The 16653-nt window shown below is 33.8% G+C and overlaps 2 protein-coding genes across 2 annotated transcripts; both read left to right on the top strand.

The window, feature by feature from the left end:
* Window positions 1-633: 633 nt before the first annotated feature.
* Window positions 634-3442, top strand: LOC122606335 (CSC1-like protein At4g35870). The gene has a single exon (XM_043779287.1). The coding sequence runs from the start codon at window positions 856-858 to the stop codon at window positions 3289-3291; it is 2436 nt and encodes an 811-aa protein (XP_043635222.1). The 5' UTR covers window positions 634-855; the 3' UTR covers window positions 3292-3442.
* Window positions 3443-8481: 5039 nt separating this feature from the next.
* LOC122603199 (la-related protein 1C) lies at window positions 8482-13003 on the top strand. The gene is made up of 6 exons (XM_043775841.1): window positions 8482-8969; window positions 9297-9885; window positions 9967-10117; window positions 10223-10313; window positions 11916-11987; window positions 12237-13003. The coding sequence occupies exons 1-6, from the start codon at window positions 8535-8537 to the stop codon at window positions 12480-12482; spliced, it is 1584 nt and encodes a 527-aa protein (XP_043631776.1). The 5' UTR covers window positions 8482-8534; the 3' UTR covers window positions 12483-13003.
* The last annotated feature ends 3650 nt before the right edge of the window (window positions 13004-16653 follow it).

Consider the following 16653-nt stretch of genomic DNA (forward strand, 5'->3'; position numbering starts at 1 on the left):
TGGAGGGGTCACATGTAAAAAGGGGCAAAAGTGACCGATGGTGGTGCTGGTGATAGGGTTGGAGATGGAGTAGGCAAGGGGGTAGGAATCGTCAGAGCAAAAGAGAGAGGGAGGGGGTTTAGATCGAGGGTGAGTGAACCAATTTTTTTGTTAGGGTTTGATTTATAATCTTTCAAGGGCATTATTGGCACTTTATCTAAATAGTAAAGTAAAAATAAAAACAAAAAGGGGTAGTTTTGACTTTTTAAAGGTAGAAAAGTTTAATAAAAAAATAGCCAGTTTGCTTATTTAAATAGTATATATATAACAGTTACTCGGTATTCGACATCAAGGAACATCTCACTATATAATTGTGAAGTCCTGCACGTATTCTAGAATACGAGATGTAACCATAAGCTGTTACAGGTGATTTAAAAAAAAAAACTCATAAACTTGTCACTTATAAGAGTCGAACCTAAAACCTGTGGTGAAAAACCAAAAATGCATCTCCCAATTAAACTAGTTTCGTTTAAACGAAAAACATATATCAATTCAAAAGAATATACGATTAAATACTTTTCTTTCCATTATTATTTACTATTATATTAATCATTTTTTTAATTTTAATATTCAAATATTCCATCATCGGTCTGCTTGCTCCGCTATCTCAATTCTCTGAAACCAAGTTACCTCTTCCAACATAAATCCAACTACAAAATAAATCAAATTTTTCACTCAAAACCCTAATTCTACAATCCCCAATTCCCAATTCCAATCGAATTCCTTTCAACCCCAATCCAACTAATCAAACCCCACGTCAAAAATCCAAAAACCCCCAATTTTCATCACCTTTATGACCTTCAATTTCTCATAATCATGAATCTTGCCCCACAATCACCTTTCACCGCCAATCAAACCACCGCTTCACCACCGTCACCCTCCGCCGACGACAACCTCGAACCAACATGGTATGGCAACATCCAATACCTCCTTAACATCTCTGCTGTTGGTACAATCACCTGCATTCTTGTTTTCTTGTTCGTTAAGCTTCGTAGCGATCACCGACGTATGCCCGGTCCCACTGCCATTGTTTCTAAGCTGCTTGCAGTCTGGCACGCTACTGGCCGTGAGATTGCCAGACATTGTGGTGCAGATGCTGCACAGTTTTTGTTGATTGAAGGAGGTAGTTTTTTGTTGATTGTTTGTATTGCGGTTGTTTCGATTATTGTTTTGCTTCCTTTGAATATATATGCAGGAAATGTATCTATGGTTGATCAGTTTTCAATGACTACTATTAGTCATATCGGTAAAGGGTCGGGTTTACTTTGGGTGCATTTTGTTTTTGTTGTGTTTGTTGTTGTTTTAGTACATTTTGGAATTAATGAGGTCGAGGGACGGTTGAGGATTACTAGGTTTAGAGATGGGTATGGAAACCCGAGTGATCCTACTAGTGCTAATTCGTCTGCTATATTTACGTTAATGATACAAGGGATACCGAAAAGTATAGGGAGTGAAAGGGATTCGTTGGTTGAGTATTTTCAACATAAGTATCCGGGGAAGGTTTATAAGGTAATTGTCCCGATGGATTTGTGTGCGTTGGATGATTTAGTTACAGATTTGGTTAAAGTTAGAGAAGATGTTGCAAAGTTGGTTAGTAAGATGGAAACACAAGGTTTGTCGTATGAGGATGTTAGTTATGGGATCTTGGGCGATTTTAATGATGGGACGAGGGGAAAGTTTGATGCTTTATGGCAAGGGGTGAAGGATTTATGGAGACGGGGTTGTGATGAACTTGGGTTTTCGGATGATGAGAGATTGAGAAAGTTGCAAGAACGTAGAGCAGATTTGGAGAGTGAAATGGCGGGTTATAAAGATGGCAGAGCAAAAGGTGCTGGGGTTGCGTTTGTTGTGTTTAAAGATGTTTATACTGCAAATAAGGCTGTTCAAGATTTTCGTAATGAGAAGAAGCGACGGGTGGGAAAGTTTTTTTCTGTCATGGAGTTGCAACTGCAGAGGAATCATTGGAAGGTTGAACGGGCACCTTTAGCAACTGATATCTATTGGAACCATTTGGGGTCGTCGAAACTGTCTTTGAGGATTCGGAGAATTTGTGTGAACACGTGCTTGTTGTTACTGCTTCTTTTTTGTAGCTCTCCTCTTGCTGTAATCAGTGCTCTCAAGAGTGCCGGAAGGATAATAAATGCAGAAGCAATGGATAATGCTCAATTATGGTTAACTTGGCTTCAAAGCTCAAGCTGGCTAGCGACTATCATATTTCAGTTTTTGCCAAATGTTCTTATTTTCGTGAGTATGTATATAGTCGTTCCTTCTGCCCTTTCATATCTTTCCAAATTTGAACGCCATCTTACTGTTTCTAGTGAACAACGGGCTGCACTTTTAAAGATGGTTTGCTTTTTTCTGGTAAACCTCATTCTTTTGAGAGCACTCGTAGAATCATCTCTAGAAAGTGCAATTTTAAAGATGGGTAGGTGTTATTTGGATGGTGAAGATTGTAAAAGAATCGAGCAATACATGAGCGCTTCTGTCTTGTCAAGATCCTGCCTTTCTTCGGTGGCATTTCTCATCACAAGTACATTCTTGGGGATTTCTTTTGATCTTTTAGCACCCATACCATGGATTAAGAAAAAGCTGCAGAAGTTTAGAAAGAACGATATGCTGCAACTTGTGCCAGAACAAAGTGAGGAGTATGCTCTTGAAGAAAACCAAGATACCGAGGGCCTTGAAAGACCACTTATCTCTTCAAATAATGCAGTTGACGTACATGATATACATGAACAAGATCTTTCTGAATATCCCATAAGCAGAACCTCACCCGTGCCCAAACAGACATTTGATTTTGCACAATATTACGCTTTCAATCTAACCATTTTTGCGCTGACTTTGATTTACTCTTCGTTTTCTCCGCTTATTGTCCCTGTGGGTGCAATCTATTTCGGCTACAGGTACGTGGTTGACAAGTACAACTTCTTATTTGTCTACAGAGTTCGGGGATTTCCTGCTGGAAATGATGGAAGGTTAATGGATACAGTATTGTTTATCATGCGGATATGTGTTGATTTGTTTCTCGTTTCGATGATTTTATTCTTTTCGGTTAGAGGGGATTCCACAAAGTTGCAAGCTATATTCACTCTTGCTGTTTTAGTGATACATAAGCTTTTACCTTCTGAGAATGATGGGTTTCAGCCAGCTTTATTGCAAAGCATACAAACTGTTGAGAATGTTGTAGATGGGCCTATCGATTATGAGGTCTTTTCTAAACCTAAATTTGAATGGGATACATATCACTCATGATTTCCTTATAATACGATCTGTTTTTGCACCAAATTTGTAGACTTTGTTATTGGAGATGATGTATATATAGATATATATATTCCTGTGTATGAGAAGCTACTTGATTCCTTTGTGGCTTTGTGTATGAGACCTTTGTGTTCTTTTTACTTCAGTCAAAGCTCTTGATTCTTGGTCTTATTATTTATGGTGTTATTGCCCCAACTAGTGGTATTAATGAAGTAGAACCAATGCTTAAAAGAACCTTTTCCATGTGCAATTTTCACCCCAAATTAAAAACGATACCCAATCTCGCTATGTGTAAGGTATGAGGGAAGTGGGGTGTAGACAATCCTATCCGATAGCACTATGTGCAAGGGAAGTAGGGTGTAGACAATCCTATCCGATAGCACTATGTGCAAGATATGAGCAAGTTGAGATGTTGACAATATTACCCGATAGTAGAAAAGATTTCGTTTGGATTACACAATATGTAAAGTTCCCAAAACAATATTTTGGGGTTGATGAATTGACATATAAGTTTTTCTTCATATATTTTTTGTGTGCCACTAATTACTTTTTTTTTTTTTGGCCATTCCAAAAAAAGTAAGCTATATATTTATAACCACATTGATGACAGGTTTTAATATTCCAGATGACTGCCATTGTCCATGACTGCCATTGTCCTTTCACATGTATAATAATTTGTGCATGACTTTATAGATCCCTTTTTACCAAATAAGATGATGGAGGTTGAAGCTCCCAAAACTCCAAAGGACATTACTGCAATTTTTCTCAATGAAATGAAGGTAAATCATAACCGATCTTTTCTATTTTTGTATAGAGTGATGTGATTATGTTCTTAGAGGGTTTGTCATTCGAGACACATATAAGCACCTTCAATGAAGGTTTATAAGTCAAGTGTATAGTGTCATGACCTTGATGTGACGACTTTACTATGAATTTCCCTATAATTTGGTCAAGTTTAAAAGCTAATAATAATAAAAAAAGTTTGTGTGTAAACTTTAAAGAGAGAAAGAAAATAGGTCATGCACATAGCTAGATAAACTAATTTTTTAAAAAGTATCACATGACAACATGAGGATTAATTGTTAGGAGAACCCATATATATGATATATAAATGGTTCATAGGATATATAGCTAGGATTTGAGATGTTAATATATAAAAGATGGTCCATGAAAACTAGGAGTGCCAATGTGCCATTGAACTTCTTAAATTGTAGATGCTCTAAACAGTACCCCACAAATTACTTCACGTGTTGCATGTTACAATACATGTATATCGTACAACACTCACAATATATCAGCTATCTTTGATTGATATTTAATGCTAAAGTTAAGTCTTTTTATTTTATATCATAACATTCGTGACTTTTATTTATTTATTTATTTATTATTATTTTTTTTAAAGGTGAATTTCGCTGCAAACTTCGTGTCGCGAATAGACAGCGGAAGGTCTAGCATACGTTGTCTTAACCGGGTCCGCGCTAGAGAGTTCCTCGAAGTAGAAATGACTATTTCAAATACCCGATGAGGGGAAAACCCCCTACTAATCCACCCGAAGGCACGACAATCAATAGGAGTAAACTCTGCCCTCTCAGACTTGAACATGAGAATACCCAAGCCAAACCCTCATAAAGGGACTTCTTTATGTCCTCTTAGGGGGTGTTTGGTATGATAGAATGTAAATGAGAGAAAGGGAATGAGAAAGACTTCCTTTGTTTGTTTGCGACGAAGAAAGGGAATGAGAAAGGAGAAAGGGGAATTAATTTCATTCTCTCCATTCTCTACAAATTGTAGAGAATGGGTGAGAATGGAAAAGAAAAAAAATAAAAATTTATTTTGAAGATGTTATATGTAATAAATGTATTATTATTTAAAATTTTATTTTTTATATATATTCATTCTCTGTGGGTACCAAATAATAGAATTCATTCTCTTTCTAAATACTCATTCGCTTTCTCACTATTTTCATTCTCTATTACATTTTCATTCTCTACGATTCCCTCCTACCAAACACCCTTTAAAAGCTTGAACTCAAGACCTCATGGATAAGAGGATGGTATATCAACAATTGAGCTAATGCTCAAGGACTCGTGACTTTTATTAATATATATAAAATTAAAACTAACGAGCTAAGAGGCTAGTGATACAAACAGAGAGTGCTGATAATATACATAGAAAGTTAAAAACTGAAAAATTACATCATTTTGACTATTCAAATATTGATGATCTATTTGAGAGCCATATAAATCGGTTTCTTTGACTGCAAAGCGGAACGAAGAAGTTTTGCTAGAGAAGATGCATTCGTCTTTGATCTTTTATATGTATAATCCAAATATATGCGAGGACAACAAGGTTGATGTATTTGCTTTATCTTTGCCGATCGAGAAAAGTGTCTTTATGTTTTTTAAAGAGCTTTTTGATGCTTAACTATAACTACATACACTAAAGGTCTAAAGTCATAAATATAGTGTGAACGCAGTCTCCATTTGATATGGATGTTGTTGTTGGGTGGCTTTCTAAGTTATTTCACAGTAGTGTCTAAAATTATCAATATTTCTTTGTGTTTCTTGACGATTTTTAATGGATTTGACTGTCTCCACCAATCATGTACATATAATAGGAACAGTTTTGGTGTTTTACATCTAGTCTTCTAAAAAAATATTTACCGACTGCTGTGGTTCTTTGAAAAATCTTCTCGTTGACTAACTCTATCTTTTCTTTTGAAAAAAAAAATAACTAATATGCTTTATGTATCGTAAACTTGTAAATTTTCTAGCTTCTTGCGAGATAAATTAATGAATTTGTTTAGGTTAAAGGTAAAAAATAAAATAGATAATTTACTAGCTTGTGTTTATTATATGTAGTGTGTGCTTCTTAAATTAAATCGTCACCATAAGCACTCAAATTTTCTTCCTTGTCATCTTTATAAATTTCATTCCATCAAATTGTCGTGTATTTTAGGAACCAAACGATCCCTTAATTTATTTGCCTTTAGGGTGCACGTCCGCAAATTTCGAGGGTGGAAAGTATAAGTTCGAGCATTAGAACGTTTGGACAGAAACTATTGAAATTTTGGGCCAACTATGGGAGAACTTTGAAGGGTTTAGAGTTCTCGAAGAGGTATCCAAATTTGCAGAGCCAAATCTTTATCTTTCGTTTCATTTTGCTCTGCTTTGCTTTGATTTGGCTTCAACACTTCCCATTACTTATAGTTGATCCGATAACACCCTGAGTACCAACATTTGGATAACTTTCAACCATATTACTTCAAATGTGGGGATATTGCCTAATACCAAAGAATTTACTCTCAGTTCACTAAAGTATGTATATATAGGTTTTAGGTAAAATAAAACAAATATTAAAGTAAAACAAATAAAACAATAAGATTTCTTTACTGAAAATCATCACGCATCATGAAAATTATCATGCATCATGAAAATCATCATGCATCATTTGTCTCGTGAATCTCCGTGCATCAATTAGACCATGATCTAAGGGTCAAAATCTTGTCATATTTGTTTTACTTTAATACTTATTTTACAATACCAAACCCCTGTACATATATCGGAATATGACACATTAAGTTGGCAAACATTCAATAAGTTGTTCATTAACCAGATTTATAAATATTGTTCAAATTATCTCTTTTTTTTTTATCTTATCTTATTATCTTAGTATACTACTAAAGAAAGAATCCCAATTTCATAAGAAAAGATGTGTCAGAATATAGATTGACCAATAATACTTTTCAAATGTCATGCCGACATCATGATCTACTAACTACTTTATGAGAATTTCCTTCTTCTTTTCTTTTGGTTTTTTAGTTATAGTAATATCTGTCTGTGTATATATATTATATATGTTATAGGTATATTTGTCTAAAAGAGAAAAAACCTAAAAGAAGAGAAATAAAACTAATTTGAATATTGAAGTTTTCCAATGAAATATAGTAGTTGTCGGTCCAGATAAAAAGAACATATCCGGTTAAAAAAAATGATACATTTTAATCAAAATGTTAATTATTTCACCTTGATTATCAAACATATTGAAAACAAATTTATTCAACAGATCTTCATTTTACGCGAAGTCTAAATCTAGTATGCAAATATATGATAGCTAATTCAAATGGGTGTAGATACATACATCTATCACTTTTATGTGTTTTATCCATACATAATCATGCATTACATCAACACATGTAAAATAACTTAAAACATAAAGTGAGTGAAAAGCTTTATGTTGGAAGTCCTTCTCTATAAGTACCTATTTTACCTTTGAGTAGAGATAGAACTGTCTACAACATACTTTCCTCAAACGTGATTTTTGCCATCGACTATCTGTGTAATAGAGAGCTTGAAGTTAGCCTCAAAGTATATAATTTCGTCATAAATTGTGTTTAGGGAATGCATGTTCAAGTCATCTACTATTGTATCTTTGAGAGTGAGATATATATTCAAGTACAAGTCATTGTTTTCCTCAACATCCAAATCTAACGACGTCATCAAATACAAGGACTAAATCAGCCACACCTCAAAACAACAAGGACACTTTAAACCAACACTTTCCATATTCCTAAAATTCATCCAAACATAATCCAAACAAAAACATTACCCTCAAAACAACATCCCAACCTTGACTCTCCAAGTAAAAAAAAAAAAAAACCTCCACCATAAAAAGGGTAAAACCGTCAATTACACAACTTTTTACCCCAAAAGCATCCAAATTCCATTCCAATACAATATAGAGATAGATATAGACACAGCTCCGTTACAATTTTTACAAATATATTGTTTTTGTGTGTTTTCTCTCTCTCTTTTATATATATATATATTTTTTTCTCTCTCTGTGCTGCGTCTAAACTTCAGCCTCCATGCTGTTGTTGTTGTGTGTCTGTGTGTGAGAGAAAAAAAAAACCCGATCGGATCTTTTTCGTGATCCGTTTCTAAAATCCATAAAAAACACAAATATTTGGAAAAAAAAAACAAACTAAAATTATATCCTTGAAACCCTAATAATCCTATCATAGCTTCAACATAGCATTCTCCGTTAAAATCATCTAGATTTCCCCCAATTTTGATCGTTAGGTTTTTCTCTATATTTAAATTTTAATTAATTATATATTTTTAATATATCTATATTTATATAGAATATACAATATTATACAATATATATATATATATATCTAATTATATCGATATAAGTATATTGTATTTAATAATAATAAATAAAATAAAAACCCTATGGCTGCTACAAACGTTCAATCTGGTGACGGAGCGATTCACAGCCCTAATTCACAACGACCGGTGGTTACATCGCCGTGGAGTCAGATTGTCCGTGGAGGTAGCGGCGAGCCGGAAGTAGTTGCTCCGGCGGTGATTCCGGTTGCGGCGCCGGCATCGCCGTCGTATGTGAGTAATGTTGTTGCGGCTGATTGGTCGCCAGTAAAGGTGGCGCCGGAGACGGTGAGTTCGCCGGAGGATTCCGGTGATGGTTCGGATAATGTGTCGAAAAAACCGGTTTGGAATAGGCCGTCGAATGGAGTTGTGGAGGTTGTTAGTCCGGTTATGGGCACGGCTTGGCCTGCGCTTGGTGAGTCGACTAAAGCCGCGGTTAAGTCGTCTTCATCGGAGTCGTTAAAAACGCTTTCGGAGGGTTTATCGACACCTGCATTACAGGTAGTAAACTTAATTGGCAAATTTTTAAGCTTTTTTATATGCGTGATTAGCTTATTGTTGTATCTAGATCGATGTTTGAATAAGAAAAGTTTTAGGATAGTAATGCTTAGTAAGTGAAAAAGGACTATTTGGAAGTAGAAAGTTGCCGAATTTATACAAGATTTATATAAGTTTAGGATTTTTAAATGTTGTTGATAGATAGACAATGTTTTGTGCCCTGTTGAAAGAACTTAATGGATAGTTGCTATCGGGTTTGTTTGTCGTTATGTTAAATATGTTGATCTGTATGCACTTTTTGGGTGTGTGTATATGTTTGTTATGTTGTAGGTGACAGGAAGTTCGTCTCCGTCTCACAAACAGGCTACTGCCAATAATGTGAGTTCTGCTTTAACTCCAAACCATGTGGGATCGCCACGAAGGTCTAAGCGGGGTGGTGGGAATTCTAATGCAAATGCATCAGCTAATGGGGTGGTTTCTCAGCCACCACCATCGAGTCAGGGTTCGGTAGTGGAAGCTCCACATAATTCATCCGGAAAGCTGGGAAGTGCTGCTGAGCATCCTTCTCCAAAGGATCATACGCATAAGGAGTCGCAAAGAGGAGGTTTTGGATCACAATCTCACAGTGGTAATGATCACCATCATCAACGAGGTCCACATAGAAGGGGGAATGGCGGGCAGCATCCACGAGGAGATGGATCTTATCATAACAACTATGGAGGGAAGCGAGACCAGGATCGCGGGAATCAGGAATGGAATCAACAGAATAGAAGCTTTAATAACAGAGATACACACATGCAATCTCAGAGAGGTTTTGGCAGGGGTTATATGCGACCTTCTTTACATACTCCTGCCTCTTTTATTCCTCCACCAATGCCTGTGCCAGTGCAATCTTTTGGCAACAACATGATGTACCCTGGTTAGGTTTTCTATAATCAAATAGTTCTGCTATAAACTTTTGTGGTTCTGCTTTATAATTAATTTTTTTTTATCTTTCCAGATATGGCATCTCCTCTTTTTTATATGCCCGCTCCTCCTCCAGATTCTGTAAGGGCTATGCCATTTGCTCCACCTTTACCGCCTGCAATGTACTTTGCTGTTGATCCCCAATTGTATGCTAACATAGTGACCCAAATTGATTACTATTTCAGGTACATTTTTTCTAAGTATAAAACAGGAGTTGATTGTTCGATATTTTTTAAAAACTTCTTATTTATGGTGGTGCAAAATTTTTATTTAATAGTGTTCTATTGCAGTAATGAGAACTTGGTCAGAGATACATACTTGCGGCAAAACATGGATGAACAAGGCTGGGTTTCCGTTAGCTTAATAGCAGGCTTTAAAAAAGTGAGTCTTTTCAGTTACTAGTTAATGCTTTCGTCTAGTTTCCTTCTAGTTTGGTTGCCACACTCCTGCATTTTTCACTATATTAGACATTTCTGCATCTTTGCACAATCGTCAGTGTATGGGTGGTCAACTTGTGTTGTTATATTTATACCTAATCGGCTAATCCGTACACGGATTTTTGAGCTTGAACTGTCTGACTTATTTAAAACCCGAATGGTGTCCAAACTAATGAAACCACCAAGGCAAATAAGTGGAACATAACTAATTTTCCAACCTTGGAGTTTGAGCAAATTTGATTTAATTCCTGGTTTGTATTAATATACATTTATAATTTTTTAAAATAGCATCTCATTTGGCTCTGCAAATATAAATTGTTTTCATAAAGCTTTTCATTATCTTGCTGTTCTTTAAGCACAGCAGTTTTAAAATTGGATTGTAACTATATAGTATATTCTTGATTCTTCATTGCAGTTTTGTTTTGTTTTTTTTTTCTTATTAATATCTATCCCATCAGGTGGTTGTACCTTCTACTTGCTTCTTTTTGATACAGTATCTATTTTAATGCTTATGTGGCGTGATGAACAAGGACAAATGACTGACATTTGACTGCATAGTTTTACCTATCAATATAATAAAATGTGTTTACTCTTTCAGAAAATTGGCATGTAAATAGTGACGACAGAAAATGACTGGAAGTACTCCTATTTTTATTTTTCATAAAGCCTAGTGTTAGTCAGTATATTGGTTTATTGATTAGGTTTTAGCATCTGATCTATCCCTATAATGATGTGTGTAACATGCCTGCCTATGTTCACTTAAGCTTTAAAGTCTATTCTTTTTAGCGCCTGTGCAGATTTGAAATTTTGTTTGAACCGAGAGGTATTTCATCAGGGCAGCTGCGAAGGTTCAAGTGCCAAAACATCTTGTAATGACTTGAATCATGGCTGGGGTAGCCTGTTCGGGTTAGCACAAATAATTGTTTGTTTGTACTCTGTTGCTTATGGGGTCTCCTCCTATAATCATTTTCACAATTCTAGTTAATGGGAACCAGAAAGTCCAGAACTATGCTTGAGATTTCCACACCATGTGTTCGGAACCACACAGTGGAAATATCAAAATGGCCAAATCCAAAATAGATATCGAGTTTTTTTGACCTTTTGATCTACTAGGTGGCTTGACATTGCATTTATGCCGATTGGATGCCTTGTTTTCTGTACAATGTGCCGTACTTGGAATTACAGGCAGATGCCTTTCTCTAAAGCTCAAAAAATGTCCACAAGTGAATGTCTTATTGTTGTCTATAAGACATTTGTGTCAATTATCAACGATTTCTAGCTTATTGTATATGGACTTCTACTTGTAGCCATTTGCCAAAGTCTCCAAATTTTTTACCCACTTCTTTTTAGGAATTCTGGCTAGTTGAATTGATGCATTTATAGAGAGTTCTTAATGTTAGTTTTTAAAGTTTGGTCTAGAAGCCTATTCTAGGTCCCCGTTCTTGTCCTAAAGTTCATTGTGTTAATACTTCTTGAGGTTTTGTTTAAACATAGAACAGGTCCGCTTTGTTTCTCTGAAGATGACTAGATGTTTTTTTTGTTACAGGTCTCATATTTGACGGATAATGTGCAGCTAATATTAGATGCTATGCGAACTTCGACTGTTGTGGAAGTGCAGGTATGAGTTATTGTTTGCATATCAATTTCATTGAATGTTTCGTCAATTGTTTTAACTGGTTTCTCTTTTTATGGGAAACAAGTCTTCCACTTGAGCTGTTATACTCATATAATAAATTCTGCTGTCTTTTAAACTCCCCCCCCCCCCCCCCCCTCTCTCTCTCTCTCTCTCATAGGATGTTGCTGTCCCTTAAGATGTTGTTTGAACTTTCTGATTTGTTTTGTGATTCATAAATACTTTACCTTGTAGGGTGACAAGATACGGCGGCGAAATGATTGGATGAAATGGATAATTCCTGCAGCTGCTCAGTTCTCAAATCCATCAAGCCCACATGCTGCTAATCATGAGGGCTTGGTGCCCCAGTTTCAGGGTTTAGCACTGCAGGAACCAACTTCATCAAATCAGGTTTCTACTGAACATTTTTCTAGCAGGTCAAGTTCTGAGGAATTCACACAAGCTGGAGGTGAGGTGACTGGTCGTGTCAGTAATCAGTAAGCTGGTTTTGAAAATGCAACAGTGGCTTGAAGCTATTATAGCAGAGTTATTAACTAAAACTCATGTTTTGAGAAGAGTGGACCTCGATGATGATGATATGGGCTATCTTCGATTCCCATGGAAATGATGTTTTGAGAGGCACATGGACAGACAAAAAAAATTTAAAAAACTTGAAAACCAAAAAAAATGAAAAAACCAAAAAAGAAACAAAAAGAGGAAAAGACTTTGATTAATAATAAAAGAAACAACAAAAAGATAGAATCATTATGACAGTAGTAGTCTGGGTTTGTTGGATTTAAGAGTTTACCTTTTTTTTTTTGGACCAATGTCTTGAAGTTATCTGTCCATTGTGGAATTTGGCTTAATCTTATACTTGATAGCGGGGAAGAATTTTGTGATTTACTTCCCCATCACCGCACTCGTGCTGCTCTGGTAGTCTCTCTGGGCCCTTTATTGCTTTCTTTGAGGTGATTTGGGCTTGTGAGATTTGATCAAATGAAATGGATGATTGATTGTGTGCTTATGTTGTTCCTTTTAAGTTGCTGCACTTATTTTTGATGTGCTCTATGAAAACTGTCATCTCAAGTCTAGATGGTATAATGAATTAGCATCAGTGTTGAGTTACTCTTTTTTCTAGCTTACTTTTCGTGTTGCAAACCGATGGCACTGATGTCATGATTCTGTTATAAGCTATAAATTTTTGATTGCTAAATTATAGGTCCGGTCCTTAATGATAGGCCAAGTTCAGTTGAACTGCATATGGCTTAGAATCCTATATCTTATAAAAATAAAAATGATGTTGAGGTTTTTGTTGGCTAAAATCTCTATGATAGAGTTTTCGTAAGAATTTTTTTTTGTAAATGATGCTTAAGTGTCTCAGAAATTGAGCTTTCACAACACTTCTTTGCTTAATAATGAAACTCTCGACCTTTCAATCTCCATTTGAGTTGGTCTAGACTAGACTTTTCCGCCAATGGACTGTATGATAATATGACCTCTAACAGTAGATAGTGTAACGTGCCTTCTTTCGTTCTTACTAGATTGCGTGAAGATTGTCTTCATCTTGCTGCTAGTGCAAAATAATGCCATCTTACTTGAATAATGCCAGGTTACTTTTTTTGGAACCAAGTATAAGCTCAATTCATAGTTCATGTAATTTCCAAACTTGGTTTCGCTTAATGTACGTAGATTGTGTGTACTAGTATAATTCAAGGAACAATTTCAATGTGTGTTTCATAATTTATAGCCTATGTATCTTCTTCTCTTTTTCTTAAGCCTAAACAGAATTCCAAAAGTTTCAACAAGAGATGTTAGCGAATTATAGCATGTAACAAGCGTCTTCTCTGTCAAATAAATTGGATCACAGAGTCTAGCTTATGGTCTGTGCCATATTAAATTAGGAACAACTTTATGCGATGACATAACATGAATTTCTTCATTCCTTGCATTTCAACTTCTCGTAGTTCTTGTACAAGCACACAGCATCAGCACATTAAATGTGAAAGAAAATCATCACCCCACTGGCTCTTTTATTCCAATTGTAAAATTGTCAAAATAATTACAAGTAGCATATCAAATACATCCACGCTGACACGCTGTAAATTAAAAATCATTGTTGTTTTATTGAAAGGTTATGAGCTACTACCGTGATATTCAGTGTCTTGAGCAGAGCTTCCTTCTAATGTAGGAAGTATAGCTGATAAAATTAGAGAATAAACTGATATGTTAATTTGAACACCAATAAGCTTCACATCATGTAATTAGCACAATAAAAGAGCAGTAAAAAGTATACTCCGTATAAAAATCATGTAATTAGCATCATGTGGTACATAGCTAGGATTGGTGGATTCAACTTAAATTTAGGATGTATAAATGAACATTTATCTCAAGTCAAGCATTCATAAGAAGACTACATATATCTCAAAGTTGGTTGAACGGGGATTTAAACCTGGGACCTATAAATCATCAGGGAACTCCAAACCACCATACTAACCCATCATTAATAATTACTAACTAATTAATTGTAGTGTTTGAGGATTCTTCTGTTTATGCTCATCTTAATTCATTTTAATTTTTTTTCGAACAGCAAAATTCATTTTTTTTACTAACTATATTATTGGTTTATATTATTGTTCATATACTACCAAGTAGGTAACTATCCATGTGGTAGTTTTATCCTCAAATTGCCATATGATTATGGCGAGTTAATGTATCAGTACTTAATATGTGGATTACAATCTTCTTCTGAATTAGTATATATTTATGTGCATTGCAAAAGATATTTACTTTAGAGAAAATCGCCTAAAATGTTTCAAATTTAGTAGTATATCATTCGTGGTAATGCATTGATGTAATTAAAAGATTAAAAAAACTTAAAGTTTTTGTTTGTTTTACTTAAAAGAAATGATTTTAAGATTCTCTTTTATTGGGAGATACTTAGATATATTGACAGTCAATAATACTCCGTATATGGAAATAAAAATCTACATATATATCTTGTCTAAAAAATCTCGCATAAATATAATTATAAACAATTCACCATTATATATATATATACACTAGGTTTTTTACCAGTACGATGTGCGGTAGTTATATTGACTTTTCAAAACTTTTAATATTGACATTAATAAATTTACAATAAGCTACATTTAAATACCAAAATATTGAAATATTATGCAATTTTAATCTAATAATTAAGTCATTTTCGGTAGTCAGGTCCATAAAAAGAAAAAATGCTTGGATGAATGGACGAAGAACATATTATATTAGATACATAATGAATAGCTAAAACAAATGAAAAAAAATCTAAAGTTCAAATATTGTAAAGTTAATTTCGATTCAAACGCAAATTGTTGAACGTCCAACTTTCTTCTTATGAAAAATATCTTGAAATAAGAAACCCTAACACTTTATTCTTTAAAAAAGAGCAATACATTGACATAAATGAAACACTATCAATATAATAATAATAATGGAGTAATAATTAAAATGCATTAAGATGGGCATAGATGAAAGAATCATCAAACAATGAAAATCGATAGTTGACAATTATTATAAAACATGCATCACGAACAAAAGTAAATATCGTTATCCAAAGAGAATAATATGAAATCATGTTCAAGAATTAACGATTGATCTCATCTAAAGAGTTTAACTCGTGCATTGTTTTGTTTAAAAGATAATAAATTAACCTACTTTGAATAAGGATTGCGATTAATTCCTTGCAAAGCTTCGGTTATACTAATTAACATGAAAATATCAAAGTTTTTGTATTGAAAGTTGAAAGACTTTTGAGGTGGGGTGTTGGGATTTCTTGTAGCAAGGGTTGGTAAAGGAGCTAAGAAGTTTTTATTTTTATAATATTAATTAATAATTTGCATTATTTATATTTATAGCCATATATATATATGGACTTTTATTCACATACGGGGATTGGAAAGATTTTTTTATAAGATTTGGTAATCTATATATTATTTTATACGATATGATTCTATATATATTTCATATATATTTTTATTTAAATTTTTTTGAATATATATAAATATATAAAATTTATAAATATTGTCAAAATATTATGAAGATGCCACGTAGGATAAATCCTATGTGGCAAAATATTATAAGCTAGTTTTAAGTTAAAGATGTTTTAAAATCGTTTGGTTAACTACTGTTTTAATAATTATATAGATACTAGATTTTAGACCCGTGTCCAACATTGGACACGAGACTTATGTCATTATTAATATTATATATTAATACATTATACATGTAACTCATAAAAGCTTATAAGTTCAAAGTTGAAGATATAAGTGGATACGAATATATATTAAAATTAAAATAGTACAATTACTATTAAAATCTTAATATATTTACATTAAATTTAATTTATTTTTAATTATATATATATATATGATAGAACATATTATTGGATATATATTAGTTATTATTTTATTGGATAAATATTAGCTATTATTCTATCGGATATGTATTAGTTATTATATTAAAATTATAGGGTAAAAAATGTAAATTGGATATATATTAGTTATTATTTTATTGGATATATATTAGCAATTATTCTATCAGATATATATTAGCTACTATTATATTTGTTTATTATATTAAAATTATTTGGTAAAAAGTGTAAATTTGTGATGGAAAACAAAAAAGTGTAAAT

Source organism: Erigeron canadensis, chromosome 6 (assembly GCF_010389155.1).
Source record: "Erigeron canadensis isolate Cc75 chromosome 6, C_canadensis_v1, whole genome shotgun sequence".
Lineage (NCBI taxonomy): Eukaryota > Viridiplantae > Streptophyta > Magnoliopsida > Asterales > Asteraceae > Erigeron > Erigeron canadensis.